Source organism: Hoplias malabaricus, chromosome 14, assembly GCF_029633855.1.
Source record: "Hoplias malabaricus isolate fHopMal1 chromosome 14, fHopMal1.hap1, whole genome shotgun sequence".
NCBI classification, from domain to species: domain Eukaryota; kingdom Metazoa; phylum Chordata; class Actinopteri; order Characiformes; family Erythrinidae; genus Hoplias; species Hoplias malabaricus.
Window position 1 is genome coordinate 35,572,735 of NC_089813.1, and position 16,109 is coordinate 35,588,843.

Sequence of the window (16,109 nt, forward strand, 5' to 3'; positions counted from 1 at the left end):
TGTGGGGACATGGCTCTGGTTACACTGGGCAGCCACTGCTTCTTAATGCAAGCAGGCAGTGGGCAGCAGCACACTTCCCCACTGCTGGAGAACGGTGTGTATGTGTGTCCAGCCTTGTCCAGTCCAGTCTGCCTACAGGGAGAGTGTGTGTTAGTATCAGAAACACACTGCCAACATGCCTAAGCTTGCGGTACCAGGTGAGTGTCTGAGTAAACCTTTCCACAATTCATACAAGGTAGATGTCTTAGTTTGTGCACTTTAAAGAGCGGGCTTTTAAGGCTGGACACTGATTGCAGTCTTTCCGAGGAGTTGCAACTGCAATATTTTTATATTTACACTGATATTTTTCTCTAATGGAGTTGGTGATATGGCAGCGATATCATATAATGATCACATTTAAATACAAACTGTACTAAAGCTGATTACACAGGACAAAATATGCTCTCTTTACAACACAGTTTGATGTATTTTGTGTCCCGATAATATTGTTCCTCAATGCTAGTGCCTGTTCACAGACTGGCAGGCTTCACATGGAAGCCTGTGCTAGCCCTTCACCTTCCACGTGTGCTAATATCACGTGATGTGGAGAGAGCTAGCTAATGGTGGAAATGCCTGTGACAAAGTTGGGCAAATATAACTATTCTTGAATGTGTTTCAAATTGCAATTACAATGTAACCTGGCTTTTAAAGCCCTCTTCATAACATGCACATTATGCCATAATGCACCCAGTGTGCAGGTAAATCTTTACTTCACCAGCTGACATGAAGGTTTGCCATTGAGGAACAGGAGTCTCTTGAAGGGAGCTTTTAGGTGACACTATTTTCAAGCACCAGGCTCTTCACCACCTTGCAAGTGTTTGCTTTAACATCACTAACATTCACTCTTATATTAATCTGATGCCCTGAAGTTTCTTAAACATGGACTTTGTTTCAGGTGTTGATGGTTGGTCATTCGTATACATAATGAATAACTGTACTGTCTGATCGCCTGATATTTTGCACCAGGTTCTTGTAAATGTTTCAATCAAGGAAGAGCAGTGAGCACAAAAAAGTGCACATCCCAGCCTTGCCCACATCCGCCAGGCTCCTGACATATTAATTCATGGCAGGTGAAAGAGAGAAGACCTGTTAGGGTTTCGCTCCTGACAAACAGCAGTGCTTCCAGTTTTAGATTTAGACTAAGCCCCATCAGCAACTGCTAGCGCAGCAGGTTCTGCGTTAGGGAGCTGGGATCAACACTGATGACATAAACTCAGGCCCAAATGGCTTCCTAAGCCCTAAAGGCCTCTGTGTGCAAGAGGCCACAAGGAAGATGGGTTCTGATTTATACGTTTAGGAAAAAACAATGGGGTTTGTAGACTCTGTGTTTTAATTCACATTTCTAACAAAACACAAATGAATGGCAGGTTAAAGATGTAGACAAAGGCAATCTGATTCACGTCTGAATGTATTTGTTCAGACATTGACAGGAGACTTCACTCAACGGACACTGAGACCATATCAAGCAACCAGGACCAGGACAGGGGAGCTTGGTAAAATATATATGAATATGAAGGCATCATTCATATATATGAATGATGCCTTCATGGTCCTAGCGTCATAGCACCAATAACTAATTATTATATACAATATATACGTAAATGACAATCTGATCTGAGAGTCTGGTTCCCATCCCTATGATTTACGGCAGTACTGCTTTTTAATAGACATGACTGAGCTCTTTGAAATCTAGGCATATTACCAACTGATTAATGCTGTAGTTTTTATTCTACACTTACAGTAAATGATTCTGTAAATGCAACAAAAAAAATATGTAAGTGTTAGGAGAAGTGTGGGCCTCAGAGTCAGTTGAACAATGGTTAACCTAGACCTGGAATATACCACATACAGAGACTGTACACTTTGAGATGGTCCATTAAACCCTGGTTTAATGTCATTGGAAATGATTATTAGTTTTGGCTTAGGTTTAATCTGCGTCTGCAAACTGTACTTTATTGTTGAATACGTGGATTAACTACTCAGTGGTGATTCTCTGCTGAAAGATAATTAATGTGTAAGATTAGGGTAGTCTGGGGTTTGAGGGAATTACCTCTATATCTGTTTCCTCATATACCAGGAAATACCCAAAGAACCCAGGGTTTACCACAACTGGAACTGAGAACTGCTCCACCTGAATCAGTTTCTCAAACTGACTCATACTCATACTCGTGAAAACTGATCACTGAACATATTCATATGCAGTTGTGTGCACAAGCATGCATAATTAGTACATACAGGAAAAATTAAAAGCTCAGGAAAGTATTCACCAGAGTAACCTTTAGCATGCGCTATCACCTAGTGTTCCTCGGGGAAGTTTACTAGTTTGTTAAGATGTAGTGTCTAGTTAGCCTTGTGCAAATGTGACTGGTGCCCATTAACTTGCATTCAGAGTTAGCCTCATCAGTAAATCTGAATAAAGGATTACATTTAGAGGTTTGTACCAATGTTATACTGTGTGCGCATGTTTGATAAAAGGTCCAGAAGAGTACTATCATCTTTGACATAATCTCAGAGTGACCAAAAAAAGCAGCTGGACATGTTTTTGTACACGTGCTGGCTAAGTATAATCAGAGTAAACAGCCAAGCGACTGGAATAGACTATGTGTCGTCTATGTCTCCAGGGTGGTTTTTTTTTGTAGAGGTGAAAAATAGAAACACTTCAGCTGAGAGAAAGTTGAAGAGGCTTGGCAAAGACCGCCAAAACCAAGACGACACGTCTCGGTGGGGGGGGTTGGGTGCTTAGCTGAACCTATGTGTGCCTTTAGGTCCTTTACACCTTTATTTGCGACACGAAACATGGGAGTTTCTTTTTTTAATTCATCCGAGAACTTACATTTACGTTTCGGCATAGCTGATCGAGATGAGGGTGGGTACATGAGCTTTGCCTGACGTTAACAAGGACTACTGACGTGCAGACTGACCAATTAAATGTTTACAGAGAAGGTTATTGACCAATAACGGTAGCTCTACAGTCAGACCGTCCAATCAGAAGATTTTAGGCTACTTCACCACGCCCCCTTCTCACTCAAGCGAACCAATCGGAGTAGGGGAGGGCGGGACTAGTTTGTGAACAAAACTTCTCGAAGTTCTATGTGAGCTCTAGAAAAACAAAATCCCGGACGTTTGTAAAATTCCGGCCGGACATTTTTTTAAGTCTAAAAAAGAGGACATGTCCGGGTAAAAGAGGACGTCTGGTCACCCTACATCTACTCAATTCTTAGCTTAATCATAAGAGTGATGCAAAAGTGTCCATGTACAGCTAAGGTTTCAGGACTGCCTTAGAGACCCGGAGAAATACAATACAACTTTGATCTGAAACTCCAATATATCTTGATTGAACTGCTGTTACACTTTGTTAGTGTAGCAGGAAACAGCAGAGCCATATTGGAACAGTCTAGAATGAACCTCCATAGAATGGAATGAGTTATATCACTAGCTGAAAGTGTGCACTAAGAAGGTGAAGTGGTCTCCACTTTATGTGCACTACAAGTTTTGGTAAATCAGACCCCATGCTTTATTTCCTTTCTGACCATCTTTTTTTTTGCCCCTTCTACATGGCCCCTGTCCCCTATCTGATGGGGACATTTATTAACTCAGAGGAGGCAAAGCGTAAGTACCAGAGATCTCCCAGGGTATTTTCAGAATGAACGACCATGTGGGGAAGCATGTACTGGTTAAAACTGGATGGAAACTGTGTATGGTAAAAACAAGGCCCACATGACACCATGGTCAGAACACTGCAAGAAGTGATGGATTTTCTAAAGTGTGTAGTGTGTCCTTTTGTGGGCAAATGTGAATTCCATTTATTTGCTTGTTGTTCATTGTCCACATGAAATGATCTCAAGTCAGTACAGTGCCACAAATTGAACGATGCCTCTCAGCCGATCCCATTAACCCTTGAACCCTCAAAACCAACCTGCAGTAAAATGGAAGTGGTTGTAAATTAGTGGGTTTGCAACATGTTAGTGCTGCCATTTTCAACCTGCTTAACCTGAATTAGCCACGACAACATAGTTCAGCTCAGTAATTTGTATTTTGGACTAAAACAAGCCTAAATACAGAGTGCTGACATTTCTTATAAGGCAGGATAATTTTCTTCCAGCATTATGAAAAAGAAAAGTGCTACTACATCCTTGATTTGTGGGTGAAGAAGCTTCTCTAGTTCTTTATACTGATTCTTCTATCTCTTGTTGGTGGCATGTTTATATTGGCTGACCATGTGGAGGGTGAACACATAAATGAATAAATGACTCCCTCTATGGGACACCTCAAGGTTCCACTGATTCCATTATGTTTGAGGAGAACAGAATTCTACCATTGCACACTGCCTGTATCATGCATTTGTAAAATAATGAGTTTTTCCATACTATACTATATGCATATACTATATACTATGTATACTATACATTCCACTATTAAACACACTATATAGTCAAAAGTGTGTGGACACTGTATATATATATATATGTGTGTGTAGTGTATATTCCAAATGCATATTATTGCTTGGCACATTTTGTTAATGTATCACTGAGCACATGAAAATGATTCAGTTATTTTCTCATTGAGATGCGTTTAAGGAAAGATGGTCTTTGGTTGCATTATTCCATTTGCATAAGCATTCCTTACAAGATAGTTCATTATCTAAGGACCTTGGGTGCATGCCTTATCTTAAGAAAGGATAATTAATGCACGCCCTGTAGTGGACTTCTGCACTGTCCCCAGGGTGTGTTCCTGTCCCAATGATTCCAGGTAGGCTCCAGGCCCACCTGATTATGACTCAGTTACAGAAGATGAACGAGTGAATACATTAACTTATTTTGCAGTGAGCATGAGGTGTCTGTATGATTTACCTGTGAAAGTCTTTGTCAATGAAAGTGGACCTACAGGACAAACCTCACCTTCCCTCAGTCTAACCTGCTGCCTCCTTTTTCCCATCCTTGCTGTTGTGTCCTGTGCGTTTTCTTCTCTGGAAATCCCAATTCAGCTGCCAGTAAGTATGGAGAAGTGCTGAACTTCGCCCCGCCGAGCCATTACATGTGCTTGATAAATGTCTAGAAGTGAATCACCCATCCATATGAGCTTTTATTCATTTCTTCATTCACAGCAAAGCAACCTGGTACATAAACAGCTTGTGAGATCTTTGAATGGAAAAATGAATAAATGATATGACCTTGATACACTGCGGGCTTTAATGCAAAGCTGTTATGCATGTGGATTCAATATAGGCTCACATCAGGGGCTAGAGGTTTCTGAGAATGTGGATTGAGATTAGGGGAGGTTTACGGGATGTCAAACTTGGTTCCTTATGCCCTTAAAGTTCAGATTCAGGATTCTTATATCCTGCATATTAGCAAATTCTAATGAGGAAAACCCTAATCTTTGCAGAGCTGTGGGGAACTCCACTGTTCAAAATTTCGGCCTAATTCAGTCTTTGAGGTGTAAACAGAAGTTTTAAAGGCATCAGTATACAGTGAGGGTAATGGGAGCCAGAGGTTGCAAATATAGTCATTTATTTTACTACATCCAAACAAATCAGTGGATCAGTTATTTTACCTACAATACAGACATCAGAGATGTTTTTAGAACCATTTCATGTAATTACATTCTGTGAGGTGGCTTTGAGAGGCATTGAGCTCTTCAGGCATCTGGCTCCTATCACCGCTACTGTGAAAAACTCCTGCTAAGTTTCTCCAGAGGGAATGATCTCAGTTCTGATGCCCCTTAATCAATGTTTCCATTTCAATGGTTTAATTATTGGACATTTTTGAAAAGGTATTCCCCTTGAAACAGGCCTTGGTGCTGTGCTGTTTGTTTAGTGCATGATGAATGATGGGTTAATGTCGGTTGTAAATGTTTCTAAAGAGAATCATGATGAGCTGCTTCTATCCCATTTTATTCTCAGAAAACTACACTTTCATGGCACATGTGTTGAATTGCATAATTTGTATATAGATTACATTTGTTTATTTGCTTTGTATCTATTCTGATTGGCTTTTATTTAATCAGAAACACCTAATATATGTGAAATTTGAAGAAATTGCTTGCAAATACATGAACATGTCCTTAACTTGGAACAACCTTAAATATGGCATAATCCAACAAATATCTGTGGATTTATTTTTATTTTATTTTATTTTATTAGTTGTTTGATTTTGTTGATGAAGGAAATAAAACACATTATGATTTATTTTTCTACTGTGTTAAATTCAGCTAAAAAATACAGCGACTCAAAAAGCCAGTGAGTAGACATACAAAGTAGATGCAATAAACATTGTGCACATTGTTTAAGCTGCTGTATGCATTTTGTTGTTCCTTTGAATATTAGAATCCAAAGCCAAAAAAGGATAAAACGTACTTGTAAACATATATTTTAAAGATTTTTACAAAGAGCAGAAAGTTGTGGCATGAAAACAGTTGTTGTCCTGTTGCTTTATTATGAAAATGACAAGAGCTTGCGTCTCTAAAGCCTTAGGGCTGTCACCTTACAATCTTAACAGTAAACTAGTGTGTCCTCTCTGTGTGCGTGTCCATTTTTAGAAACAGATGATCGTATGCGTGCGTTTGCTGAGAAGGTGTTCGGATCTGACACCAAGGATGAAGACGTACGTGAAGAGATCTCCCTGTTCGACGTGGCTGAGGACTGCCCCATTCTCCACCAAGAGCTGGTTCACCATATCGCCACTGAAGATGACATAGAGAAACGGTGAGGGGTCCATTGGCTTGGAATCTTATAGCATATAGTTCAGAACTTGGAAATTAGTGTTCTCCTTCAAGTGTGTTAAACTGTCCAGTAATAAAGGTTTATTGGCAGTTTACGTGTTTCTGAGTAAACATGTGCTAGCCTTCGTTCCAGCAGGTGATTAGCTGGGGGAAGATTTTGGAAAGGATAAAATTGGAAAGCAAATATAATACATATTTTACACTCTTTCACAGTAAGAAGCGCATACAGAGTGCTCAAGAGACTCTGGCTCCTCTTCTGGAGGATAAACCAACGTATTTGGAGGTCCCTCACTTCCAGCGGGTTGCCATCACTGGGGATTATGCTGCTGGGGTAAGTTTGCAAGTGTAAACTCCAAGGCCTGAGTTATGCAAGGTCACATTTAATTTCACCATTAAACATGCCTAAACATGACCTGACTTCTTCAGGTCACTGACCAAGTGCAGAAATAGATCATCAGGAGCAAGAAAACCGAGGCCAGCCCTAGATTAGGTTTCAGAATCCCATCTGTGACATTTAAAATGGGAACTAGGGCGAGGGACAGAAGCCAGGCAGCTGATTTAACATAATATGCATTTCATAACTATATCCTGCATGACATTAATTCCTCTTCTACTATTAATTTATTCCAGTTTTTGTATTTTGACAATGATTAACCGATAATAATATTGAATATTATTGGCTTTCAGGTGACTGTGGATGATTTTGAGCTGGCCTGCAAAGGTCTGTACCGTGCTTTAACCATAAGGGAAAAGTACATGAGACTGGCCTTCCAGAAATACCCCAACATCACGTCCCAATACCTGCGCGACATTGAAGGAGAGACTTGGAATCCAGAGGACCAAGTGCTGCCCGGTAGGAAAGGAAGAAAACTGGAACATCACAAACATTGATGTCTGTAGGAAAAAGTAATGTGTATTGGCTTCAAATTTTACGAATTTAATTTAACCTTAGGATTTTTGCCCATTGACTCTACATACTTGGAGAACAGTGGTGTTTCCCCCTATGGAATACCAACACTAACCAAATTTAAATATTTAAAGTTGGATCAGATCAAATCAGATTAGTGTTTTCATGTTCATGCTCAAATAACCACACAGAATAAGACTAATTCAAAGTATAACTGTATGTTTTTGGCAGTCTTCACTCCTCCTCCTGAGAAAGGAGAGGATCCCTTCAACACCAAGTCTCTGCTTCCAAACCTCGGATATGTGGCTCGCATGCGGGATGGTGTCATCTATGTCTACAAAGACTCAGCAGCTGCAGATAAACATGAGCCTCTGCACCTGCCTGGCCCTGACTACGCCACCTTCATTGATGACATGAATTTCCTCATAGCCCTCATTGCACAGGGCCCAACGTGAGTTCAAAGAGTTTTAAGAACGCTGTGCTATGGCAACTATAGCTTTGAAGACTAACCAAATATTAATTGTAAAGATTCAGGTACTTAAGGTAGACTCTGTCACTTGCTAATGTTAGCTTAAGCTAACATTTAGCTAGCTGTTTAGAAAGGAATGGCCCTAAATTAATAATCCAACCTCAGATAACACAGAAGTTTATCGACTTTATTTGTGTAGGAATAATCCTTAAGCTCTATTTCGTTTGCTTTGGAAAGACTACTAAAAAAGTAACAAAATTCACGAGCAACTACATGAGCAGGGCTCTCAAGTTTTTAAGTTTGTAGGGGCGGCAACGGGGGAGGGGGGGTGTGAGTCTGATTGGCCAATAGGGCACTAAATCAACACAGATGTAGGAGCGCAAAGTAGGATTAATATATCTGTGCAGCAGAGTTAATTATTTCTCATCGTGAGAAATGCCATGTGTGGCGTGTGAACTTGTTGAAATGTGTGAGACTTGAGAGCCCTGTACATGAGTTAGCCTACTTATAATCACCCCTTTAGACATAGAACAAGGCTTCCCTTACCATTAATATTCTCCAGGCCACTGGGGGGGGGGGGGGGGGGGGGGGGGCTGTGTATATTATAATGACATAGCAGTAGCATTAGTGTTATTTTCTATGTCTTTATTTCTTTGAAAATCTTATAGTTATTTCAGTGGATTTTATTAACTCTACAGCTCACAGTTGAGCTATGGAATAGCAACATGATTGAAAAGTTGACATCTATTTTCCTCTAACTGGTTAATTGGTGACTCAATAAAAAATGTATTTGCACATTTATACATTGCTTGTTAATATTTATGTTGTGTTTACTTTGTTTTGAGTTCTTTATCATATGTTCAGTTGCATGTCATTGGCTTTCTTAGAAAGACATACACTCACCGTCGTCTGAAGTTCCTCATGTCCAAGTTTAATGTCCATGAGATGTTGAACGAAATGGAAGAGATGAAGGAGCTGAAGAACAATCCACACAGGGACTTTTACAACTGCAGGAAGGTATGGATTAGGAAATATTCATCCCCGGATTTAAAGAGGTGGTTTCCCAGACAGGGATTAAACCTAGTTCTAGACTTTCACTGGGAAAATAACCATCCAAATAATGCATAGTCCAGGACTAGGCTTAATCTCGGCCTGGGAAACCAGCCCTAAATGAAGATAGATCACAGGAGCTTCTGTTCTGAAGAAGGATATATCCGTGATGTAAATCAATGAACAGCATTTATTTTGGAGCTATATGTTAAATGTGAATATGTGAATATGTGAGTGAATAAGTCTTATATATATTTCTGTTCTGTTTTGTAGGTGGACACTCACATCCATGCTGCCGCCTGCATGAATCAGAAACACCTCCTGCGCTTCATTAAGAAGTCGTACCGTGTGGACGCAGATAGAGTGGTACACAGTGTTAAGGGGAAGGAGATGACTATGAGGGAACTCTTTGAGTCTCTCAAGCTGCACCCCTACGACCTGACTGTGGATTCACTGGATGTACATGCTGTACGTATATTAAAAAAAAAAACTGAATGGGGTCTTCACTCAGGAAATCATTTGTAAATCTATGTTTATGTCTACAGTGAAGGGGCATGACATATCACAGTGCATATTCTCTAATTCATCTCTTTAATTGTTTTAACAAACCAACCTGATATTTCTCTCATCTGATCCTGATCCTGTAGGGCAGGCAAACCTTCCAGCGCTTTGATAAGTTCAATGCCAAATACAATCCTGTGGGGGCCAGTGAGCTGCGGGACCTTTATATGAAAACTGAGAACCATATTGGAGGAGAATACTTTGCTACCATCATCAAGGTAGGGGCTACAAAATGTGCTGTAATCTCTGCAGTATTGATATATATATAGTTGCAGTCACACAGCTCCAGGGGCCTGGAGGTTGTGGGTTCGATTCCCACTCCAGGTGACTGTCTGTGAGGAGTGTGGTGTGTTCTCCCTGTGTCTGTGTGGGTTTCCTCCGGGTGACTGTCTGTGAGGAGTGTGGTGTGTTCTCTCTGTGTCTGCGTGGGTTTCCTCCGGGTGCTCAGGTTTCCTCCCACAGTCCAAAAACACACGTTGGTAGGTGGATTGGTGACTCAAAAAAAGGGTCCGTAGGTGCGAGTATGTGAGTAAATGTGTGTGTGTGTGTGTGTGTGTGTGTGTGTGTTGCCCTGTGAAGGACTGGCGCCCCCTCCAGGGTGTATTCCCGCCTTGCGCCCAATGATTCCAGGTAGGCTCTGGACCCACCGCGACCCTGAACTGGATAAGCAGTTACAGATAATGAATGAATGAATGAATATATATATTTTATATATTCTATAATATATATTATATATAATATATATATCTTTTTTGTAATTTACAACACATAAATAAACTGAAAGTATTCAATACAGAATGTTCTAGCATTTTATTATTTAAAATATTATTAAATAATTATAATTATATTAATAAATTATAACATAATAATTTTGCACTTCTAATAATTAGAATCACTCTTTTGGCCACTGTGCTTGCACACAGAGAATTATTTGTTATCCACATTTAACCCAATCCGTGCAGTGAAACACACATTGAGCACACATGCCCGGAGTAGTGGGCAGCCCTAGCCACGGCACCCGGGAGCAATTGAGGGTTTGTTGCCTTGCTCAATGATACTTCAGTCATGACCTGACGGCTCTGGGGATCAAACAGGCAACCTTTTGTTTACAAGCCCAGTTCTCTAACCACCAGGCCACGGCTGCACACCGTAAAAGTCTAACAAACTATGAATGAGAGACAATAGACAGTCAGTTTGAATATTTATGGCGCAGGAAGTGGCCAGTGACCTCGAGGATGCCAAGTACCAGTACGCAGAGCCTCGTCTGTCCATCTATGGCTGTAATCCCAATGAGTGGACAAAGCTCTCCTCTTGGTTCAACAAGCACAGAGTTTTCTCCCCCAACCTCAAGTGGATGATTCAAGTACCCAGAATCTAGTATGTTTTTGATTTTCTCTCTTACTCCAATGTCCATTTTCATTGTGTGCCATCAGAACAGTACAAACCAAAAAAGTAACTGAATGATTAGTCAATGACTGAAATGAAGGGCTCAGTGCAGCTGTTGTGATTGGCTGCCATTTAAAATATCTCATTTAAAAGCACTTCAGGCCGAAATCTGTATTTCCAAAAGTATGTACTACCATAGTTCAACTGCAGTAGGCTGAATGGATGATTATGTGCACATGCTGTATTCAGCACAGAGAGTTTTTTCACCTTACTTGAGGTTCATACTCAATATTTTTCCACTTTGACTTTTTACCTAGCGACATTTTCAGAGGTAGAAACTTTGTGCCACACTTTGGGAAAATGCTGGAGAATATCTTCCTGCCCGTTTTCCAGGCCACCATCGACCCCCAGTCCAACCCTGAGCTCAGTGTTTTCCTGAAGCATGTGAGTATCAGCTTTACTCCATTTATTCTTGGTCTAAATTAAGGTTAGAAAATGGACAAATTAAGAACTGTCCAGTTAGATATACACCAGTCAATCATTTATAATCCCATTCATGCTCTCCACAGGTCACAGGGTTTGACAGTGTGGATGATGAATCTAAACACAGTGGTCACATGTTCTCCACCAAGAGCCCGAAGCCAGAGGAGTGGGACATTGTAAAGAACCCATCTTACTCTTACTACATTTACTACATGTATGCCAACATCACCATACTCAATCAGCTGCGCAAGTAAGTGTTCGGATTGAGGGGAACTTACAAAACATGAGGAGTAGTATGCAAAATAGTCTTTATTTTTATATAGGAGTACACTAGGAGTACAAAACATGAATGTACTTCTGTACGGCCAGTGATTGAACAGTGCTATGGTTTCCCAGAGTCAAGTTTTAAAAGGCAATTCCACAGGTTTCTGTATGGTGTAATTAACTGTAACAGGAACAAGGAATTTGTAATGTTTGTAATGTAAATATATACTTTTACAATATATACTATATTATTTACTTTCCAAACTCACCAATGAACCAGTATGTGACTTCTGTGTTTTTATATGTGAGATTTAATATGTAAAATTGTGAAACTCTAGATAACTCTAGATAACATCTTCCACAGTCCTCCATGTACCACTCAGCCATAAACCAGTTTTTAATAAATGTATGTTTTAGACTAAATGAGTCTCATGTTAGTTTATACCAATTAATACAATATTTTATTAGGAGCACACACATGTAAATATTTTGTACTTTTGGGTTCTATTACCACCACAGAAAACAAATTTGGCTAAGTCTCTCTGTGTTTGTTCAGGGAGAGAGGAATGAACACCTTCCAGTTCAGGCCTCACTGTGGAGAAGCTGGAGCAGTCACTCACCTGCTGGCCTGCTTCATGACCGCTGACAACATTTCTCATGGCCTCAACCTCAAGAAGGTCAGTGTGCCTTTTCCCACACTTGCAGGGGGAGACACTCTCGTTATATGGTTATGATAACTGATAAGGGAATGCAAAATAGAAAAAGTTTTTTCATTACATTTACTTTTATTTAATAATCATTTTATGGCTATTATTTATAACATTGCCAGGACAGCGCAATAGTGTTCTGAATTTTATAAAATTTGAATGTAAAGGGATATTATTGGAAGTAATTTAGGAGACTTTCTATATGTCCATAAGTGGTAAAATATTGCACAGTTTAAAGAAAAAAAAATCATTAGAAATAACTGAAGTCTGGAATAATTTATTTTGGACTGTGACTGAGCAAACCTTCCAAGTAAACATCTAGCCATTGATTCAACGTTGAAATAACGTAATGACTGCCGTCTAATCAACGTTCTCTTAAGGTTGAAAATGAAAGTTGAAAACACGTCGAAACACAGACATTGAAAAGACGACTATTAGACGTATTTTGGACGTCCATTGACGTTATTAATTGGGTCCGAAATAAATTACTTGTATAAAACGCGTTTTGGACGTCCACTGACGTTATCGATTGGTCACTACTTAACTAATTTATTAAGATGGAATTTGGACGTCCACTGACGTTTAAAATATGTCCTTGACGGACAGACTACTTTTAGACCTATTTTGAACGTTCCTTGTTTACTGGGCTTAAAGATCCAGTTTACATCACTCCTAATCCTAGAAATTTACTTGTTTTATAATTTTGCCCTGATAACTTAAACCCAAAGGGTGGCACGGTGGTGCAGCATGTAGTCACACAGCTCCAGGGACCTGGAGGTTGTGGGTTTGATTCCCGCTCCGGGTGACTGTCTGTGAGTAGTGTGGTGTGTTCTCCCCGTGTCTGCGTGGGTTTCCTCCGGGTGACTGTCTGTGAGGAGTGTGGTGTGTTCTCCCTGTGTCTGTGTGGGTTTCCTCCGGGTGACTGTCTGTAAGGAGTGTGGTGTGTTCTCTCTGTGTCTGCGTGGGTTTCCTCCGGGTGCTCCAGTTTCCTCCCACAGTCCAAAAACACACGTTGGTAGGTGGATTGGCGACTCAAAAGTGGCTGTAGGTGTGAGTGTGTGAGTGAATGTGTGTGTTGCCCTGTGAAGGACTGGTGCCCCCTCCAGGGTGTATTCCCACCTTGCGCCCAATGATTCCAGGTAGGCTCTGGACCTACTGAGACCCTGAACTGGATAAGCGCTTACAGATAATGAATGAATGAACGAACTTAAACCCACTGCAAATTTTTTTTTATTCACCAGCTTGGCCCTGCTCCTAATCTGTGTCCTGTATCTCTCTCTCTGTCCTGCAGAGTCCAGTCTTGCAATATTTGTACTTCCTGACCCAAGTCCCGATTGCTATGTCTCCTCTCAGTAACAACAGCCTTTTCCTGGAGTACAACAAGAATCCCCTGCTGGAGTTCCACCAGAAAGGCCTAATGGTGTCTCTCTCCACTGATGACCCCATGCAGTTCCACTACACCAAGGTGAGAACTGACTAGAAATAAATATGCAACACTTTAAAAGCTTCAGGTCGGAGTTCAAATGTTTAAATAATGTAAAATCAAGATGAGATCAGCTTGTAAATATATCCACCAAAAGTTATAAAAGATGATTTTGAACATTTTGTAATCATAGAAAATGAGAAAATGCTAGTTCTGATCCACTTCATAGGATTCAAATAAAGCTTTTAAGCTTTGAAAATTATATGAAAATTAAATAATAATAATAAGTACTCCTGATTATGTGTCATACATTTAAAAGAATATGGGAATATTTAAACACTTTTCTTTTAAAACTTCAGATGAAGCAATAACACAGTTAGGAATAGTGTCTGTGTTTGCACCGTTGTCAGGAAAAACAACAAAAACATTATTAAACCAACACACAAATATGTCACTGATTCATTGTACAATCACTTCCCCGTTTGGAGCAGTCTTAATTACAGACATAAATGTGAGTAAATAATGTGAGTAAATATGGGAGAACTCGTGCCTAATTGTAGTGCAGTTCCTAACTCTGTGTAAACGACTCTAACGTGACCTAATCCTCCTCCTGCTATCTTTTCACCCTGTGTCTATTTAGGAGCCTCTGATGGAAGAGTACGCCATCGCTGCCCAGGTGTTCAAGCTCAGTACCTGTGACATGTGTGAAATTGCCAGGAACAGCGTTCTGCAGAGTGGTTTATCACATGAGGTATGGAGCTGTGCTATAGTCAAGATTTATTAAACTGAGGACACTGTAGAGTTGTTTCGTTTGCGTTGAATATCATACATAACAGTGTATAATTAAAGAAGTATTTAGTAATAATATTGTAATTTAGAGTTATGTCATACATGGTTTATCATTAGACTTGAGGATTATACAATTCAGCTTACTCCCATTAGAACTTAGCGCAGAACTAGACTTTATTTGTATAAAATACTTATATATATTCGTTCATTCATTATCTGTAACCTGTATTATGTTCAGGGTCAGGGTGGGTCCAGAGCCTACCTGGAGTCATTGGGCGCAAGGCAGGAATACACCCTGGAGGGGGCGCAAGTCCTTCACAGGGCAACACAGACACACACACACATTCACTCACACACTCACACCTACAGATACTTTTTTTGAGTCACCAATCCACCTACCAACGTGTGTTTTTGGACTGTGGGAGGAAACCGGAGCACCCGGAGGAAACCCACGCGGACACGGGGAGAACACACCAACTCCTCACAGACAGTCACCTGGAGCGGGAATTGAACCCACAACCTCCAGGCCCCTGGAGCTCTTACTTATATATAGAATAACTATATTCTATTTATATAAAACCGTAAAGTTATTCTACAATGTTTTGTTTCCCAGATGATTCTTTGGTGACTAAAGGCATAATAAAATTCATATCCAGAATTCTTTTATTTTGAAAAGTGAAAAATCTGTATATAATTTATTTTGTATTTATCGCTGCGTCTCCTTTTCTCATCACAGGAGAAGGTGCACTTCCTTGGGGATCGTTACCTAAAGGATGGTCCAGAAGGAAATGATATTCGTAAAACCAACGTGGCTCAGATTCGTATGGCCTACCGCTATGAAACTCTCTGCTATGAGCTCAACCTTATCAAGGAAGGCGTGAAAGGGGATTAAGTGGTTAAATTCACACCAATCCAGCAGTAATAACCTTAGACGACAGATCCATTCAAAACCCATTCATAACCCAATTCTGAAAATTATACTGTTATTTTTGTCAAAGACAACCGCGCATCCTCCTTGTGAACAGATAATAATTTTATACAGTTTCAATAATGAATTAGGCCTAATTCCCCTGTGGATATTTCTGTACATTAAATGTTTCTGATAATGAATGTACTGCTACTATGGAGTAAGCCTTCGAACAAAATTCATCTCAATAATTAAGTTTTACCTCAATAACTCAATAAAAGTTGTTCATTACAATTGGAAATTGTAGTTGTTGTTTGTTACCACATTGTGGGTTTTTTGTTTGTTTGTTTGTCATGCAGTGTGGAGAAAGACTAGCTGTGTGTGTGTGTGTGTGTGTGTTTATT

At 40.1% G+C, this 16,109-nt stretch overlaps 1 protein-coding gene across 3 annotated transcripts; it reads left to right on the plus strand.

Annotated features, from left to right (window-relative positions):
• Positions 1 to 175: 175 nt before the first annotated feature.
• Positions 176 to 15,896, plus strand: ampd1 (adenosine monophosphate deaminase 1 (isoform M)). 3 transcript variants are annotated; one of them, XM_066644162.1, is made up of 16 exons: positions 176 to 201; positions 2,708 to 2,712; positions 6,577 to 6,742; positions 6,973 to 7,090; positions 7,447 to 7,612; positions 7,898 to 8,117; positions 9,023 to 9,152; positions 9,459 to 9,653; positions 9,833 to 9,964; positions 10,960 to 11,123; positions 11,450 to 11,576; positions 11,702 to 11,865; positions 12,436 to 12,556; positions 13,878 to 14,051; positions 14,650 to 14,760; positions 15,535 to 15,896. In XM_066644162.1, exons 1-16 carry the CDS (start codon positions 176 to 178, stop codon positions 15,688 to 15,690), a joined length of 2,175 nt encoding a protein of 724 aa, XP_066500259.1. In that variant the 3' UTR covers positions 15,691 to 15,896. The 3 variants fall into 3 exon arrangements, with proteins under 3 accessions (XP_066500259.1, XP_066500257.1, XP_066500258.1); XM_066644160.1 differs by lacking the exon at positions 2,708 to 2,712 and having other exon boundaries at positions 176 to 209; XM_066644161.1 differs by lacking the exon at positions 2,708 to 2,712 and having other exon boundaries at positions 176 to 197.
• The last annotated feature ends 213 nt before the right edge of the window (positions 15,897 to 16,109 follow it).